A 17,158-nucleotide genomic window follows, 5' to 3' on the forward strand; every position below is an offset into this window, starting at 1 on the left:
ATATATAAAGTAATCTGTGTAAAATTGTCTTACATACCTATTTTACCTATTTTATTCACAATCGGTATCTCTTGTAAATTTTATATTTTATAAGAATTAATGAACTATACAGATAACATTTGAATTAGTAAGTTTCCAATATATGAGCTTAAAGTTTCATTTCAACTGTTTTATTTTTAGTGTTTATTTTATGTTGGAGTCCATACTTTGTGTATGATCTCCTTCAAGTCTATGGGCAGATTTCCGATAGTCAGACATCAATAGCTGTATCCACATTCATACAGAGCTTGGCCCCTTTAAACAGTGCAGCCAATCCGATGATCTACTGTCTTTTTTCCACCCATATCTGCAGAAATTTCAGGCAAGTATCGATAACTATCAACAATTTCATTCATATACGATATTATTTTTAAATTTCAAACCAGGGGTAGTACACTTGGTCCGTATCGTTTACTTGTGAACATTCCAGTTTTTTTCCAGAATCTAATATATTTTTTTAAGACATTGTTTGGAAATTTTAAAAGCATTGTTCATAATATTTTCATACCATTATTAAAAACAATGCTATGCAATTTTGGAGGTATATATCTATCATCATGAATCTGCTCTGCATGAAGGAATCGCTACTAAGCAGCTGGGTTATTACCAGTCAGCTAACCATTTATCAGTCAAAGAGGTCAGACAGCTGTCAGATCTCAAACTGATCAGACCAACCTTGGTCAACGCGAGACCAAAAGAGAAGGACCTAAGGACTGATGGATTGGTAGAGTGTATCGGAGACTTCGTAAAATTACAGAAATGTTTCATAGGTTTAAAAGTTATTTATAGCTTTTTTAAAGCTGAAATTAATATCCTAAAATACACGACAGTTAAAGTTTCTGAAAATACTCAGATCTAAACTCAACCAATATTATTCAGTTACCGAGTGTCAATTAAAATAGTTTAAATTGAATTTATCAGAGAACGCAAGGTATTAATTGATGGTAAGGGGATTTTACTATTAACAAAAATACAAGAGTTGTGGTGATCCAGGAGATAAAACGTTCGTCTTCCAATAAGGTGACCCAGGTTCGAATCTTAGTTGTTGTTGGTTGATACGAATTCTGCTCCCGGATCATAGTAACCACAATACTGAGGTAAAATATTCTAAGTGGTTGATGTATCATGGTTGAGGATCCCCTTGGCTGTGGAAATGGTTACAAGACTATGGAAATGAAGGATTGATGGAATAAATGTCTGATGGTAGTAAACTCAGAATTAGGTCGGCTGTTCAACGCTTTGTATAAAATAAATATACAAAAGGGAACTATTGGTATAAAACTGGTAAAACTATGTCTAAGTAGAAAACACCTTCAATAGTCTTAACTGCACTTTTTTTAACTCTCAGAAAATAAATTTTTTAACTGCTTTATTTCAGAGCTTTTCCAGACATGAAGAGCTCTAACATTAAGATGATAGGGAACTCTTGCAAATTATCAGAGGAATGTTTTCTGTGAAAAATTGAAAGTTTTTTACATAAGAGAAAATATTTTCCCGTGTATTGATCACTATCAGTAGTTTATTATTTCTCTGGAAACATCACAAAGAAGCAGTTTGGTGTCAATTTGCTAACTTTGGAAAATACTTTGTTTTATCATTATATTTCTATAAGCTCTTCTATATTCAATTTTCATTCACCATTCTATTTAAAAAGATATCATTGCAAGCATTTACAAACATTTTCATTCGTGAACGTTACGAAACATTTGCGAGCGTTAGCGCGATATTAATGATATGATTTACATAAATTTGCCAGAGAAGAGCATTTCAAACCATGAAAGCTGGGCCGTAAAACGTGGTCTTTATGTAAAACAACACCGATATGTAAAAAGTGGGGATACATATTTGTTTATACTAAGTGGATAATTCTGTAAGCTATCACTTTAGCTTTGAAAAAGCACTACACTTTGACTTTAGACTAAAACACAAAAATTTATGCGATAAATTTTTTTTGTAGATAAAACCATCGTGTTGCCACGAAATAAGTGTTAATAATGAAACAATTGCGCTATAATTTCTACTTCATTTAGGAAAAAAAAGCCGTCATTTTAAAAAGACGATAGGTACAAATGGATAAGACGCAATAATTCGACTAACTTTTATTGAATTGTTACGTGGGCTTGATTTATATTAGATTTATTTCGAGTTTTAACTACATTAATCTCAGCGAAAGCAATAAAAAAGTTGCAAGATAATCATTGCAATTAAAGACGTGTCTTATGTAGGAAAATCTTCTTAAAGATAAAAGTGCAAATCACAAAATGTTTTTAGAAGCCGAAATAAATAAAGTTTTTAAATCTCTCTTAGCATGTAAAAAAGCCTTTGAATCACTTAAAATAAGGTCTTTTTTTTAAAATTATCCTACTTTTTGGTGACTGGTGTGTGCAAATGCATTAAGTGCAACATTTTGTTAAATTAATATTTAATGGGCCTTGTGTTATATTAGGTTTGTTGCAAGTTCTAGTCATAAATGCAGCTAATAGTACTTTAATGGATTAAGCCATTTTGTTAGAGTTGAGGTCGAAAAATCAAGTTTTTATATCTTTGACGCAGAATTTTCTTTGAGCATATTTCTCATACTTTTTTTTAAAAATCATTTTGCACTAATTTAGGATTAAATATATTATATTTAGTTTTTTAATAATTTATGGATATGAAATACGATATGAAACACGGGTGTCCTTTTTTGGGTTAAAAGTAAAATCTTCCAAACACGGCTCACTTCCAAACAATAATTTTACAAATTAGAACTTATTTGCAGTTTTTTAGATCTAAAAAAACAGTTATTCATCACTGAAATTTCTTTTTACAATTTTTAATTCATTTTTGAATATGAATGAAAAAAAAATTAGATAACTTTTTTTTTACTATATACATTACTACAAATAGAATTCCAATAATCTGAGAAATTTTTTAAGAAAACATTAGTCTGTTTTTTAAGAAAAAAAAAATACCGAAATATATTTTTACTTGTGTTTAGAGCATTAGGAAAAATCTATAAAACGGACACTGGTACCCATATGGGTAAAAGGATAAACCTATCTCTACATGCAAAAATATTTATAAGTTATTATAATTTATTTGATTATTATTAAGTTTGGTTTCCGAATTAAACACAACAATATTTCGACTTCTTATTAGATGAACTTGTTACATGAGCTTGATTGGTTTTTAGTTAGATAGTTTAGTTTAGTTAATCAGTGAAAATAATAATTAGTCTTTAGTCATGAAAGTCATTTTAATGGTCAAGATATGAAGCCCAAATGCTCTTAGATTTCAAAATAATCAAGTTTCATAATTTCTTGTTCTATTCAAAAGTATTTAAAAGAATTGAATTTTTTTTATAGTTTTTTTTAAAGTTTGGTGACTACTTAAAAATTTAAGATGGTAGCCCACATTTAAAAGGGGAGATTTTTTCATCTTCAGTTGCTTTTTATACTTCCTTTCCTGATATCTTAGTTTTATTAGTTACTTATCATATTAAACACTTCAAAAACAGTTCGCTCTGCTTTAATAACTTAGAAATCAATAATTTGTGAGCAAAAGAATCTTGATTTTGTGTATGAAAATGCAATATGTTGTGTAAAAAATAATTTTATGGAAAAAAAAATTATATCACAGTAATGCACAATCTTTCGGGAGAAGTTTTTTTTAAATTAAAGTTTTAACAAAAAATTGCAGCTTTTATAAAGGTTTACCATTACCTCGACTTTTTTTTAGGAATTATTAAAATGGAAGTTTTGAAAATAATTTTCCTAATCAAGCTTGGCTGAATTTTAACAAGATATAAATAAATTGTTGATGTTTGAATAAATAAATTTTTCTTTAAGTTCTTTTAATTAATTAAATCTAGCATAATGAAAGAATTATTTTGTTTCTAAATGACAACAGTTTAGAAAATTATTTTTTAATATACTTTCTAATTTTAAGAAACAGTTTTTCATTTTTAATCCTAATCTCAAAAAATTGCGAAACAAGGAAAAAAAAATGTAAAATAAAGAAGACGAGTTAAAATTGCAAACAAAAAATAACAAATTTAATCTTATTTAATTGTGTTCTGTTAATTTTTTTAAGCATTTTAAGTTTTTATTTCAATTTAAAAAAATTAAATTAGAAAAAAAAAACAGTTAGCTGAATTAAAAAAATATATATATAAATAAACGAGAAAGGAAAATGAAAGGTTCGAAATTCATTAATTTCGAATAGCTATCTTTTTACCCTTTGATGTAGAATTTCTAATAAGCAGATTTTTTATACTCTTTTCATTATTTAGTAATTATTCATATCAAAGGTCAGCATGAAAAACAGATGTTTTTTTTTACGTTAAAGGTAATCTTTCAAACACGGCTCACTTACAAACAATTGTTTTCTCACATTTGCACTTATTTGCAGTTATTTAGATCTACGAAGAACAGTTATTCATCATTAAGTTTTCTTAAATTTACAAAATCAATTATTGACTATATTTTGAATGGGAATAAAAAAGTTTATTTTTCAAACTACTGTTTTTGGAATTTATATTTTAGTACAAATATAATTCCCATAATCTAACAGATCTTTTACAGTAACTAATAGATTTCTTTTTATAGATAAAAAAAATACCAAAAAATTTTTTTGTTTGTATTTAGAGCACCAGGAAAAAATATATAACAGGCTAAAAGAAATCTTTTTAATTGTCAGAAGAAGTATGGAGATAATCAGAAATAAAATTTTTCTGTTAAACATCTAAATATCTCTTTTGAATCTTTGCAAATAATGTTGCAAGAAAATTCTTATGGATTGAACTTTAGTGTTACAATAATCAAACAAAAGAATTTTTAATTTAAATGATCATGATTTAGAAGACTTTCTACTTACCTTTAAAGTGGATAAAAATGTGTATTAAAATGAATGCCGTATTGTGTAATATTATATAATAACAACTTCAAAAGTTTATCAGATTTACAATTTTAAAAATCACCTAAGTTTAAATTAATAGTTATGAAGATTAGACGAATAGTTTAAAAATGAAAATGACAAAGCAGATTTATTTGAGTTAGTTTATAACATTTGATTTTTAGTTTATAAAATTTTTAAGGATAATATATTATTCTTTAAATAATGTCCTTAGTTTCATACTTTTAATATTTTTAGTGAAGGTAGTACTAATATTTTTAGCAGCTATCAATTTATAACAATCAGTATTTGGCACAAATCTTCTAAGTAACTAATGAATATATTCGTGGGAATTTTCTCAAAGAAAAAAAAGAGACGAAAGTTGAATTTGAATTATTGCTGTGATTGTTTAATTTTTTAATTTTATGATACCTAGCTATGATTCCTTTGAATAACATGCCTTTTTTTTTAAATAATATGCAATGTATTAGTGAGGTGAATAATATTTCTAGTACTATATTTGTTTTTTACAAGTTGGGGATCATGGATTGGTATTAAAAAAGTGCTGTTCCTTGCTATTTAAAATTTCTGATCCTCTAATTTTCTGATGTTCTTCTGATTCGTTCTTCACATCATGCCTTTGTATATTAAGAACTGTTTATTTTAAATATTTTGACTAAAAGTTTGATAAGCTCAGTTGAACTTGTGAATGACATTATAAGCACTTTATACTAAATCACTAGCAAATTCAAAACGTGTCTGATTTTGTGAAATATCGCTAGGTATTCCAAAATTTAAAATTTCCTTTCTTCATAACTTCCTTAAGAACAGGCCAGAAAAAAAGGCTAAAATTGATTGTTTCATAAAAAATCTGCATAATAAAATTTATGGTAATATTCCTTACTTCTTGGTGGTTTTTCAAAGCTGCTAGAGTCTCAGTTTTACTATTTACTATAGAGTTATGACAATATAAAGAAAAGTATCTTTATAGTAGCTAGAGGATGTTGATTTTATTTTAGTTTGCATTTGTTATGAGTTTTTAACTTTCCACAAAACTTAATAACTTCATTTCTTTTCCTTTTGCAATCAATTTAAACTTTGATCGGCTTATTTGTGTTTGTAAGGCACAAAAGATTGGAACTAGGATTGTGTTAAAATACGTAAAAGAAATAAATCCTTGGTCCATTATCTTGATCTTTCGTAAAGTCTGTTTTACAGCAATTTATGAATATCGAAACATATCGAAAGAATCATAGAGCTATAGTTTAAATTGTAAACCCACTTTTAAGTTGTTTAATAGTATTTCCTTAGATTAAGTGAAATTCTGTGTTATTTTCTGTCAGCCTTGCTTTGCATGAATATTGTTTTTCGGTCAAATCTCATTTTGTTTTACCCCCAATTTTTCTTGCTCTAAGGTAGTTTTTCAATTCATAATCAATAATAAAATCAAAATAAAGAATTATATATTAAGAATTTTATGAAAAACACTATGAAAAACCAAATGGTCACCATTAAGTTTCGATTAGATTTAGATTTTTTAAATATATTTAAGCTTGATTCTGAATTTAAAACAACTCTACTACTGCACATTGTTTTTAGCAATAGTATGCAAATAGCTTTACAATTGTAAGAGAGTTTAAATTCCAAAATTTTTTTGTGCAATCATCTCATTATAAAGACTCAGGACGTAAACTTCAGCATTCTTGCACTATAAAAATTTTCATTACACAATCACGGTAAAATAACCGACCGCAGTCTGTCAGTCCAATGACCAAACAGATTACTGTTGAAAAGCTTTTTTTTACCTTTAAAGCTGTGAAACTGTATGGTTAAAAATTTGTGAGTACGAATTATACGGTTTTGCAACCGTTTACAATAATCATTGTTTCTACACCGTAAAAAGGAAAAATAACTGAGCATTGGAGTTAGGTTATGTTTGGTTTTTAATTAGATACAGGGCATTGTGTTTAGGCTATGGTTGAGATGTGTTTTGTCAAATAAACCATAGAATTAGTTTATCTAGTAGCGTCATCTATCATTAGAAATTAGAAATACCAGAATTTTGTGTTAATCAGGTCAGTGGTACTGCCATCTACATGTGAATGAGAGTTTCATATTTCGAAAGTCAGGGGTTGCCACATGTAGAATGCAGGACACAGGAAACTATTTGTGTGTTGAAGGAATTTAAAAGACATTGTTATGGTAATCCAGGGATTCGATCTCTAGTTCAGCCGGACATGAGACAGACAGCTAAATAAGCCCTTCCTGCTATAGCATGTACACAGCTGCAAGGAATTAAGTGGTTTTATAAGGTAGGCCTAGTTGACGCGGATAAAAATCTGGTTGTTTAATCGTTTTAGGTGCAAACAGTCAATAAGCGATTTTTCTCAGAGTAAACAGTTTGAATATCACTTTTTTATGATTATTTGACTGTTTTGGCTTGAATATGATAAAATAACAATTAAATTAATTGCTATTTAACCGTATTTTTTGAGAAATTTCTAACAGTGTAGACCTGTACGTAATCGTTTCGTTCAATGGAAATTTCATAAATGTTTGTTAAGTCTCTAACTTGTTAAAGACATAGCGTTTAAATTTATATCGCAAAGGAATTAACAAAATGTTTTATTATAGAATGATCCCTTAAATCGAGTTCATTCTCTCGAGTTACCTGGTGATTGCTTTGATGACATATGTTTTGATCTTTCTTCCCAGAAGGCTGCCTATCTGTAACTGGCTCGCCGAAAAGTTGTGCATCTGTTTCCCTTCCTTCAAGAGTGGTGGACATTCTAGAACAACAGAATATACCCTGTCCGAGACTTTAACGACTCATCACAGAAATTCCACTTTCCACCCAATGACCAATATAAGACAACCCTTTTTCAAACAATCATCGGCTAACTCTGAAGAACATCGGAGGGCAGTCATGTTTGATGATGTCCCAGAAAGTTACACTACCAAAAACTCAAAACTGTAAATCTGCCGTTTTTGGAATATTTCAACTTCTGGCATGGCATTTATTTGTTATAAATTTTCATAATTTTATTCAAAGACGGGAACAAAACAACAATTTTACATTTTCCAAACAGTTTATTTAATAATTTTTTTAATCGTTGTCAGCCTGAAATAATAAAAGAAAATAACAACCAGGCAGAAAAAAAATTCTTCGAAAATTATCATTCTGTATGGAAGTGAAATTTATGTTAAAGAAAACCGTAATTCTGGTTAATAAGTTCGAAACCCATTTATCCATGGCTTTATTATTTATTTATCGTCTTTAAACCATTCTTTTTGGTTATAATTCCGTTCATATGGAAGCGTTTTACCGGAAATTCTGGATTTCAAAATTGCAGTTCTTATTACACACTTTTAGTTAAAAATACAAAACTGAAAAGTAAACTTAACCAAATAAATTGTTTTCATGTCATGGTCTAAGATATATTGATAAAATTATGAAAATATTACAAAACTTATTAAATTTTTTCCCTTATAACAAAACAATATTTTATTGTCAATTACACCAAAATCATTAGTAACACAGTTCGGTAAAAATTACTGAGCTTTTTCACATTCCCATGGAGCTAAGAACTTGCAAAATTTGACCATATTCTGATAATTGTGTCCATACTTTTTTCTCAGAGCGTAAATATGTACTTGTACAATACGAATGCTTCTTGTGCCATATTTGTCAGTTCAATTGAGAAATAATCTTCAATTATTCTAATTAAGAGCTGTAATTGTAAGAAAAAATTAATTGGTTGAAAATTTTCAAGATAAATTTAAAACTTAAATAGAGTAATCACACTAAGTAAGAATTAACTTTGTAAGGAAGAAATGAGTTATAATTTGACATTCTTAAGCACAATTAGATTTTGTTTTACTGTTTTTGAACATATCAGTAGGTGCTAACTGTTAATTGTATACAATCGTATGTTCCAGTTAGTTGTCACATCCCCAAGATATTGTAAAATTTAAAAATGTTTTATTCTACTAAAAAATAATTTATTATTATAGTGACTGTTTTATTATTGATATTTGCAAGAACCATGGGCGTCGTTGGTGGGTATATGTCCCCCTCAATAATTAGAAATCTCTAAAAGTCCTCAAGATTTCAATCTTCAATCTTTCTCAATATCCAGTAACCTTTTCGTAGTTTTTCAATAGATGTAAAGCATTTTTCTTATGTGTAACAAATAGAGAATTATTGTGACTAAGCATTATGCTTCCATTCTCTTCAAAAATTAAAATCCTAGGACGCCCATGGCAAAAACCCTGAATCGTTTTTTTCTTAACGTAGTTTTGGATAAGCTGAATATGATTAGATTTCAATCAATTAAAAGCAATAGGTAAATTTGTTTGAGCCGCTTTTAAAAATAAAAAATACAAAATATTTACAATGATTAATAATTAATAATAACTTCTCTTAAAAAATTCTATACAAAATCTAGATCAGTTTTTAAATCTTAATCATTGGCTTTTAAAATATAAATTGTTATATTGTAATGAAAACATAAAGCATGTACAACAGTAACATAACAATTTAAGCTAAATTTAAAAGATATATTTTTTAGTTTTGTGCTTCTTCAACAGATCATTAAATGTTTCTTTAAAAATTAAATTCACCTTAAATACAATTTTTCCTTCAAGAAAAATTAAATACAAACAGGGTAATGTTTATTTGAAAAATATATGTTGTTATTCTTTGCTTTTTTATTTAAGTAAACTTATTGTGGTTTGAGATAGATAGCCATTTCATTGTATGTATGTAATATGTGTAATCTATGTCAATTGTAAATGTTTCAATACTTGTTATTCCATATATATTATTTATCAACTCTATGTAATATGTATTTTCTATTTGCTATTAAGACGTATTGCTATTAACTATATTTGTTAACACGTAACATTATTGCTTTTTTAAGTTTTTGCTTATATTGTGTTTATTTTTCATCAACTGAAGTATTTATATGTCCCTTAAAAAACTTTATAAATATCGATTATCTTTTATCATTAGATTAATATGTACTATACGTATTTAAATTAAAGCATATTTCATATGGTTCACGAGACCAAATAATTTAATTTAATTGTGAAACAAAACAATTCTTGCATCTTGAAATAACTAGTATTTCTAGATTTTTTAGCAAATTTTGTTTCTCCTTGTTGATAACAGATAATATCGTTTGCATCACAAAGAATGGATGAGAATTATCTAGTAATGTAACTAAAATTTGAAGCATATTTAAAAGAACGTTGCAAATATGCTGACAAATAAATATACATAATAATGTTAAACACTATGTAAAATATATTACACCCAAATTATTTAACGTTTTAAGTAAACATTTATGTGCTTCAAAGGTCTCTTTTAATGCATACAAATTAATTAGTGCAGGTGAAAACTCAAGTTTAGAAAGAAACAAAAATATATTGTCTCCGAATAAACTGCTTGGTAATGGATTTGGAGTTATGGTACTAATAGATGAATAAGACACTTCTTTGTGAATAAAAATGGCGTTTATTTGAAGCGCTTACAATGATTAAATTCTTGAAGGGTTGGCGTGCAATTTAATAAGCCACATTTTCATATTTGTTCAAGCGAACTTTTTTGATAAAAGACATGACTTTTCTGTAAACATGATGTCCATGTTTACAATGAGATCTTTTCAGGCATTGTGCTTCCATCTAGGAGAGTCGAAGAAAAATTGTTAAGAACTTATCTAGAAACAATAATAAGACACAGTTTGATGTTAGAATGCTTTCATTGGTCAAAATGTGGCTTATCACTTTATTGATTTAAGCTCGTTATTTGAAAAACTCGCTTACCATTAAAAGACTTCATGCGATCTTCATACAATTTTGGATTGTGTGTGAAATCAGTTTGTTTATTTCGAAATATGAAAATTAACTAAATGCTTGCCGCGCAAATGAGTCATTTATCATCTAAAATTATTTAACTTACATTCATAAATTAGATAATTTTAGAATGTTATCATTACGATGCAATACGTTACTAAATATCTAATTATTATTAATTATCACTAATTAATTGATGCAATGATTTTTCAATTCTATTCTTTTGATAGCGTGAAACTTTTAATTCCAACTAACTACATGGTTTAGTAATTTAGTAATGTAGGGCGTTTTTCTAGATTGATTGTATTAATTTCTTTGAAAGCTCGGATGTGTCGACATTGCATGAAAAATTGATACTTTTTTTTAATATTTTTTATTTGTTATTGTACGTTCATGCTGAACTGATAATTCTCATTCAGTTTTCTTTAATCTATTGCATAGCTTATTTTAAATGGATATACTTTTTGCAATTCCTATTAAAAAAAACTATTTGTTATGTGATTAACATTATTTTTGTATCTCTTTTGGATCATATGTTTTAATGAAGAGAAAAAAATTATCTTTATCCTGCTTGTAAATATTATGCAAATTTTTGTATCTTTATTCATTGTCACTCGTCCAGTTTGAACCATATCTCAATAAATATGAATTTTTCTTAAAAGTTGTTTATTTTATGACGCACATTATATATAATCAAATATAAATGCAATGAAAATGAAAAAAAAATTACCTCGCGAAAAAAAAGTGTATACGTTATTTAACTCAATTTAATGCTTATTTCATAAAGCTATTCTACGAGCTTTTATTTCAAATAAAAATGAAACTTGTTTGAACATTGGAAAACTTCAATATGAATTTGTTTATAATATGATAATATAAGATATATAAACTAATATAGGAAATATAAACATTGCGCTTGCTCATGTAAAAGTTTAAATAAACTTTTACGAAAATTAGAAATTTTCTTAAAGAAAAACTTTTTAAATATTTTCCTTACGAATTATATGATTCTAATTAAGTAAGATATTGCGTAAAATAAATTAAAGAAATGTATTATTAAATTGCATATGAGATTTAATTAGAATGAGAAACACTTAATCAGATTTCTTTTAATTTAAAATAAACTTAAGTTTTTAAATAATGTTAATAAAATATTCAGTTATATTATTTAAGCTAACATCGTTTCAGTAATAATGAATTAAAATATTTTTATTTTATTATTGTTCGAATATTTTAATCAGAATATAAATTTACGATATATTACAACGCAGTTTTAAGTTTGATTTTTTTTAACAAATCTTTTAAAGTATTGTAACAAACACGACAATATAATTTAAAAAAAAAATATTTCATTGCTTTATATTATAGCATAATAGCCAGTTAAACAACTAGATTTGTAAATCTGAAATTAAGAAATATAAATTGAGGGGCACAATAACAAGGTAAGTGCACGGAGAAAAATAGCTGGGTTAAATTACCGTAATGTTTCCGTAAGTTAAATAAAAACAATAAGAAAAAATTGTTGAAAAAATTACGATTACTGGTTACCCATTGGTCAAATGTTTTTTTATTCTTTCTGGATTGACTCCGATAAACGCCACAATATTTCAAAAACTGTCTCAATTGATGTTTAACCTCTTGCCATCGGGTAGGTTTCCAAATCCTACCTATATACATGTTTCAAGACGTTTTAAAATACTTTTCAGTCTTCTTCCTCGCCTTCTTCTTGGGCCCTACAGCCAATGACTAGCCAAGGTCGTCCCAATAAGTTTTTGCCATCTTAATGTATTCTGTGCCATGACCTTCCAGTTAGTTATTCCTATTATCGTTAGGTCCCTCTCAACTGCGTCCAGCCATCTAGTCGGTGGACGACCCCTGCTTCTTGTACCTTCTGGTTTAAAAAAAGTTTTTTTTTTTTGCGGGTTTTGGTCATCAGATCTATAAAGGTGTCTCAGCCATCAAATTTTCAATCTTCAGTATTCATATTTATATTAAAATCACCGTCAAGACGGTGATTGTAGGATAATGATGAAAAGAATATAAAAATGCTTTAAATTATTGTTATGTAATACATTAAAGATGTCAGCTGGTGAAAAAAAAAGAAAAAACTTGTCAGAAAAAAAATGAACTAAAGAAGTTTCAAAGTTATCGTCTGCTTTTTTTAATTTGATCTAGTTGTGCTGCTTTTTTTATTATTACTTATGTTAGCCTGATTTTTGACGATTACAAATATTAAAATCACCGTCAAGACAGTAATTATAAGTTAATAATAAAAAGAATTTAAAAAAAATTATTAAACAGCAGCGGACGCCATCGCAACACATGCAATGACGACTCACTGTTCGCACTGTTTACTATTACTCTTGAACATAGTTGAAAAGTGTGATGATATCCAAATAAGGTGCGCACGCCATCAAACCCAAAACATTACCCATTTTTCCAATGAGTAAAACATAATTTTGCTTAATAAAACTGGTTGATAAAAATTTCAAAGATTTTTGGTGAGGGCTGGGATAGCCTGGTTGGTAGGGCAATGGGCCCATGTCCAAGAGGCCGTGTGTTCGATCTCCACCGGCCGAAGACTCCGCGAGAAGTAACTGGCGACTGATATATGCTAAAACTATCGAGTCACGAAATCCTTCATGTTCCCATAACAAATTATACATCTGGGGGTACTGATCCAGGACTTTCCTTGTCTTCTGGATTGGTTCAAAGTTACAAGGCTACGGAGTTGAACGTTACCAGTCGTAAACCCAAAATTGGGTCTGCTGTTAAACGGCAGTAATAATTAAAAGAAGAAAGCTTTTTTGTTTTTCCATAAAGCTAGAAACACGTTATTCTGGTAGTTTTGACCATATTTTTTTTAATGTGCAAATATTTTTTTTCCTATTGTGCATTTTTGACTGCTTGTAGTATATCAGTTTAGGCTTACTGCAGACAGCAAACACGAATATAATCCCTCTTCTGTGTGATGAATATCAAAAGAGAATTTATTGTCTTTTTTTATTTTATTTATGTCTCGCTAACAATTGGAGGATATTGCACCGAACCTTCCAATTCATATTTATTTCATGTTCAAAATCTTTCTTTTTGTAGTATTTCAATAAAGGTTTTCCAATATTTATGATTAGTTAAAGCACCGTGTACATAAACATTTGCGGGTTGCATTAACGCATGTGGCTTCTGTGCTTATATCGGGATTCGTGGTTCAAAAATGTCACGGTAATATCTGAGGCTCTTTATCATTTTCATGTATTGAGACTTATTCTGAATATTTTAAACGGAATTTCAAAAAGGAAATACCATTTCTCTAACAATTACAAAGGTAAATAATTTTATTAATTTTTATGGTATACTATTTAAGAGACAGTTAAAAAATACTTTGGCTGCTGTTATGAATGTCAAAAATGGCAAATTAAATACCATAAAAATGTTTTAAAGTAAAATAAAGGTCTGTTTAAATATTTTTTTTAATTTTTAAATGTTGTTAATAAATTTGCATCCCGACTTACTGTCAATAGTAAGTCGATTGCAAATACAGTCTATTCTCTTTAGTACGACTTTCTATTAGTGCGATCCTTCCATTATAACGGCCGTTACATTAAGTCCCGTTTGTTGTTCCATAGACGCAATGTTATTTTAACACCCTAATCGAACTGTTCATTCCAATATAGCGACTGAAATTTTGTGCAATTTTTATTTCTTTGAAAATAACTTTAAAAACAGGCGTTAGACATTTTCGTGCTTTTAGAACTAGCATTTTTCCATTGACAATGTGTCAATCGATAACATAAATTCCTTAAAAAAAGTTATTCAAACCACTATTTCTTTTGATGTTATCACTCAATAAATATGATACACTCCTCTCAATGATAGTAGAAGGGGTGACAGAATGGCCTATTCTCTATCCAGGAGGTCCTGCGTGTAATATATCTTCAAATGAATTGTGTACTGTGGATCAGTTACCATTATTGAGACTTTGAAGTGCATAGATTGCACCTTCATTCAGAAATCGAAACTTTCTGTATTATCATAACCTTTCAAAATTTCTTTTCAAAGGATTCAAAATATTCTACAAGCATATTTTAGTTATTTGAAAACTGTATTCACTTTTTTTGTAAAGTGTGGTAAGCGGTTTTTTGTTTTGGAATTAAAGCACTCGGTATTATACTCATTCTTTTGGAATTTAGTTTTGATCTGTTCTCTCGAAGTATGCTATTTAGCAAAAATGACTCCTTTTAACCAGCGTAACACGAAATGCTTAGACTGGAAATTAAGAATTTTAAGAGAAGTGGATAGAATAACATCAAAATCATTAACTTCTGAATTATTTAACATTCTCAAGATCCCGAAAATCACTTTGTTGAATGAGCAAAAATCGTAATGTAATTCTGAAGGTAGCAGAACAAAGTGTTCTAATTACTCACGTGAAGCGAAANTGTTTCATAGATGCAATGTTTTTGTAACGCCCATTAGAAAGCCCGAATTGAAATGTTCCTTCCACAACAGCGATCGAAGCTTTGTAGTATAATATTTTTTAATTCCTTGAAAATAACTCCAAAAACAGGTATTAGACCTTTTAGCCCTTTTAAAACTAACAATTTTCCATTGACAATGTTTCAATCGATAACACAAATCCCTAAAACATTATTTAAACCACTATTTCTTTCGAGGTTGCCACTCAATAAATATGATACATTTGGTACATACATACATTTAATACATAAATACATACATGCATAAATGCATACATTGATAACTCTCAATGAGTGGTAGGACGACCTATTCTCAATCCAGGAGGTCCTGGGAGTAATCTTCGAAATGAATTGTGAAATGGGAATTACTTACCATTATTGAGAATTTGAAGTGTATATTGCACCTTCATTAAGAAATCCAAACTTTCTGTATTATCATAAACTTTCAAAATTTCTTTTCAAACAATTCAAAATATTCTTCAAGCATATTTTAGTTATTTGAAAACTGTATTTACTTTTTTTGTAAAGTGTGGTAAGCGGTTTTTTGTTTTGGAATTAAAGCACTCGGTATTATACGCATTCTTTTGGAATTTAGTTTTGATCTGATCTCTCGAAGCGATCTCACTATTTAGCGAAAATGACTCCTCTTAACCAGTGTAACACGAAATGCTTAGAGTGGAAATTAAGAATTTTAAGAGAAGTGGATAGAATAACATCAAAATCACTAACTTCTGAATTATTTAACATTCTCAAGATCCCGAAAATCACTTTGTTGAATGAGCAAAAATCGTAATGTAATTCTGAAGGTAGCAGAACAAAGTGTTCTAATTACTCACGTGAAGCGAAACTTCAAAATCTAGAAATAGCACTAAATGACTGGCGAAATATTCTGTGCAATATTAACGATGTTACTTGAAAAAAAAAATTAACCTTCAAGGTATCATATTGAATAATACTTATTCTGAATTGAAATAACAAGAGCAGCGTATTTATCAGTTTTATAATTCTATTTAAAATTTTGCATGTTTTTGCAAAAATTATCCCAGTATTTATGAAATACAAGAAAATATTTGCAGTAATTTTATGCTGTCACGGCTTCACGTTATAACGTCCGTTTTCATTTTGACCACAGGGATCGTTATATCGAGCGTTGACAGTAGGTATATTTGAAAGACTAAATACCAAATAAGTATACGTACTGTTTAAATGCCATACAGTTTAGACCTATATAAGAGCATATTACACAAATGGAAATACTAGACTACTCTGTATTAGGTTCAAGAAAAAGAAATCGAAAGGAGCTGCGAAATATGTTCCGGAGAATTATTGGTAAATGTCAGCAAGCAGGGGTAAGAACAGGAAAGTAGAAGCAGAAGTAAGCCCCTAGTATCAATTCACATTTTTTTTTTATTTCTAAAATTTTTTAACTTTTTTAGTTTTTCGATACTCGAATTTTATAAAATATTTTTTCTTTTAAAGAAACTAAAACGGTTAAATTGCTAAAAAAAGCAACAATTATATAATAAACTATATTAAAGCACTTATTCGGATTAAAGTCACTTTTAGCCCATAAAGTGAGAACTTAACTTAAAAATAGGTCAAATAAATTCGTTTTAAAACTTTTCTCATCTCGTCCTAGTTCGTCCATCCGACAATTTTTTTTAAAAACTTAAAGTGTAAAAATTACTTGCGATATTTGCTGCAAGTTTTTTAAGAACTTTAACGTAGATGTGCTCATCTTAATTTTACACATTTTTAGTTTTAGATTAGATTAATTTTTTCTTAAAACTTGTATACCTTTTAAAAATCATTTAGTTAAATGCACATAATATGACAAAAAATATAAGGATTTCGAAACGTAATAAACAATTAAAAAATTTTTCTTTAACAATACATCAATATCAGAATTTAAT

General features: G+C 28.3%; 1 protein-coding gene across 1 annotated transcript in view; it reads left to right on the forward strand.

The window, feature by feature from the left end:
• LOC107450078 (cardioacceleratory peptide receptor-like) overlaps positions 1–11,431 on the forward strand; it is an 88,941-nt gene extending 77,510 nt beyond the window's left edge. Inside the window, exons 7-8 of the mRNA XM_071181697.1 lie at positions 181–361; positions 7,633–11,431. Coding sequence (XP_071037798.1) covers positions 181–361; positions 7,633–7,891 — 440 coding nt within the window. The 3' untranslated portion in view covers positions 7,892–11,431. The remainder of the gene's footprint in view (positions 1–180; positions 362–7,632) is intronic.
• The last annotated feature ends 5,727 nt before the right edge of the window (positions 11,432–17,158 follow it).

The sequence above is a fragment of the Parasteatoda tepidariorum genome, chromosome 1 (assembly GCF_043381705.1).
Source record: "Parasteatoda tepidariorum isolate YZ-2023 chromosome 1, CAS_Ptep_4.0, whole genome shotgun sequence".
Taxonomy (NCBI): Eukaryota; Metazoa; Arthropoda; class Arachnida; order Araneae; family Theridiidae; genus Parasteatoda; species Parasteatoda tepidariorum.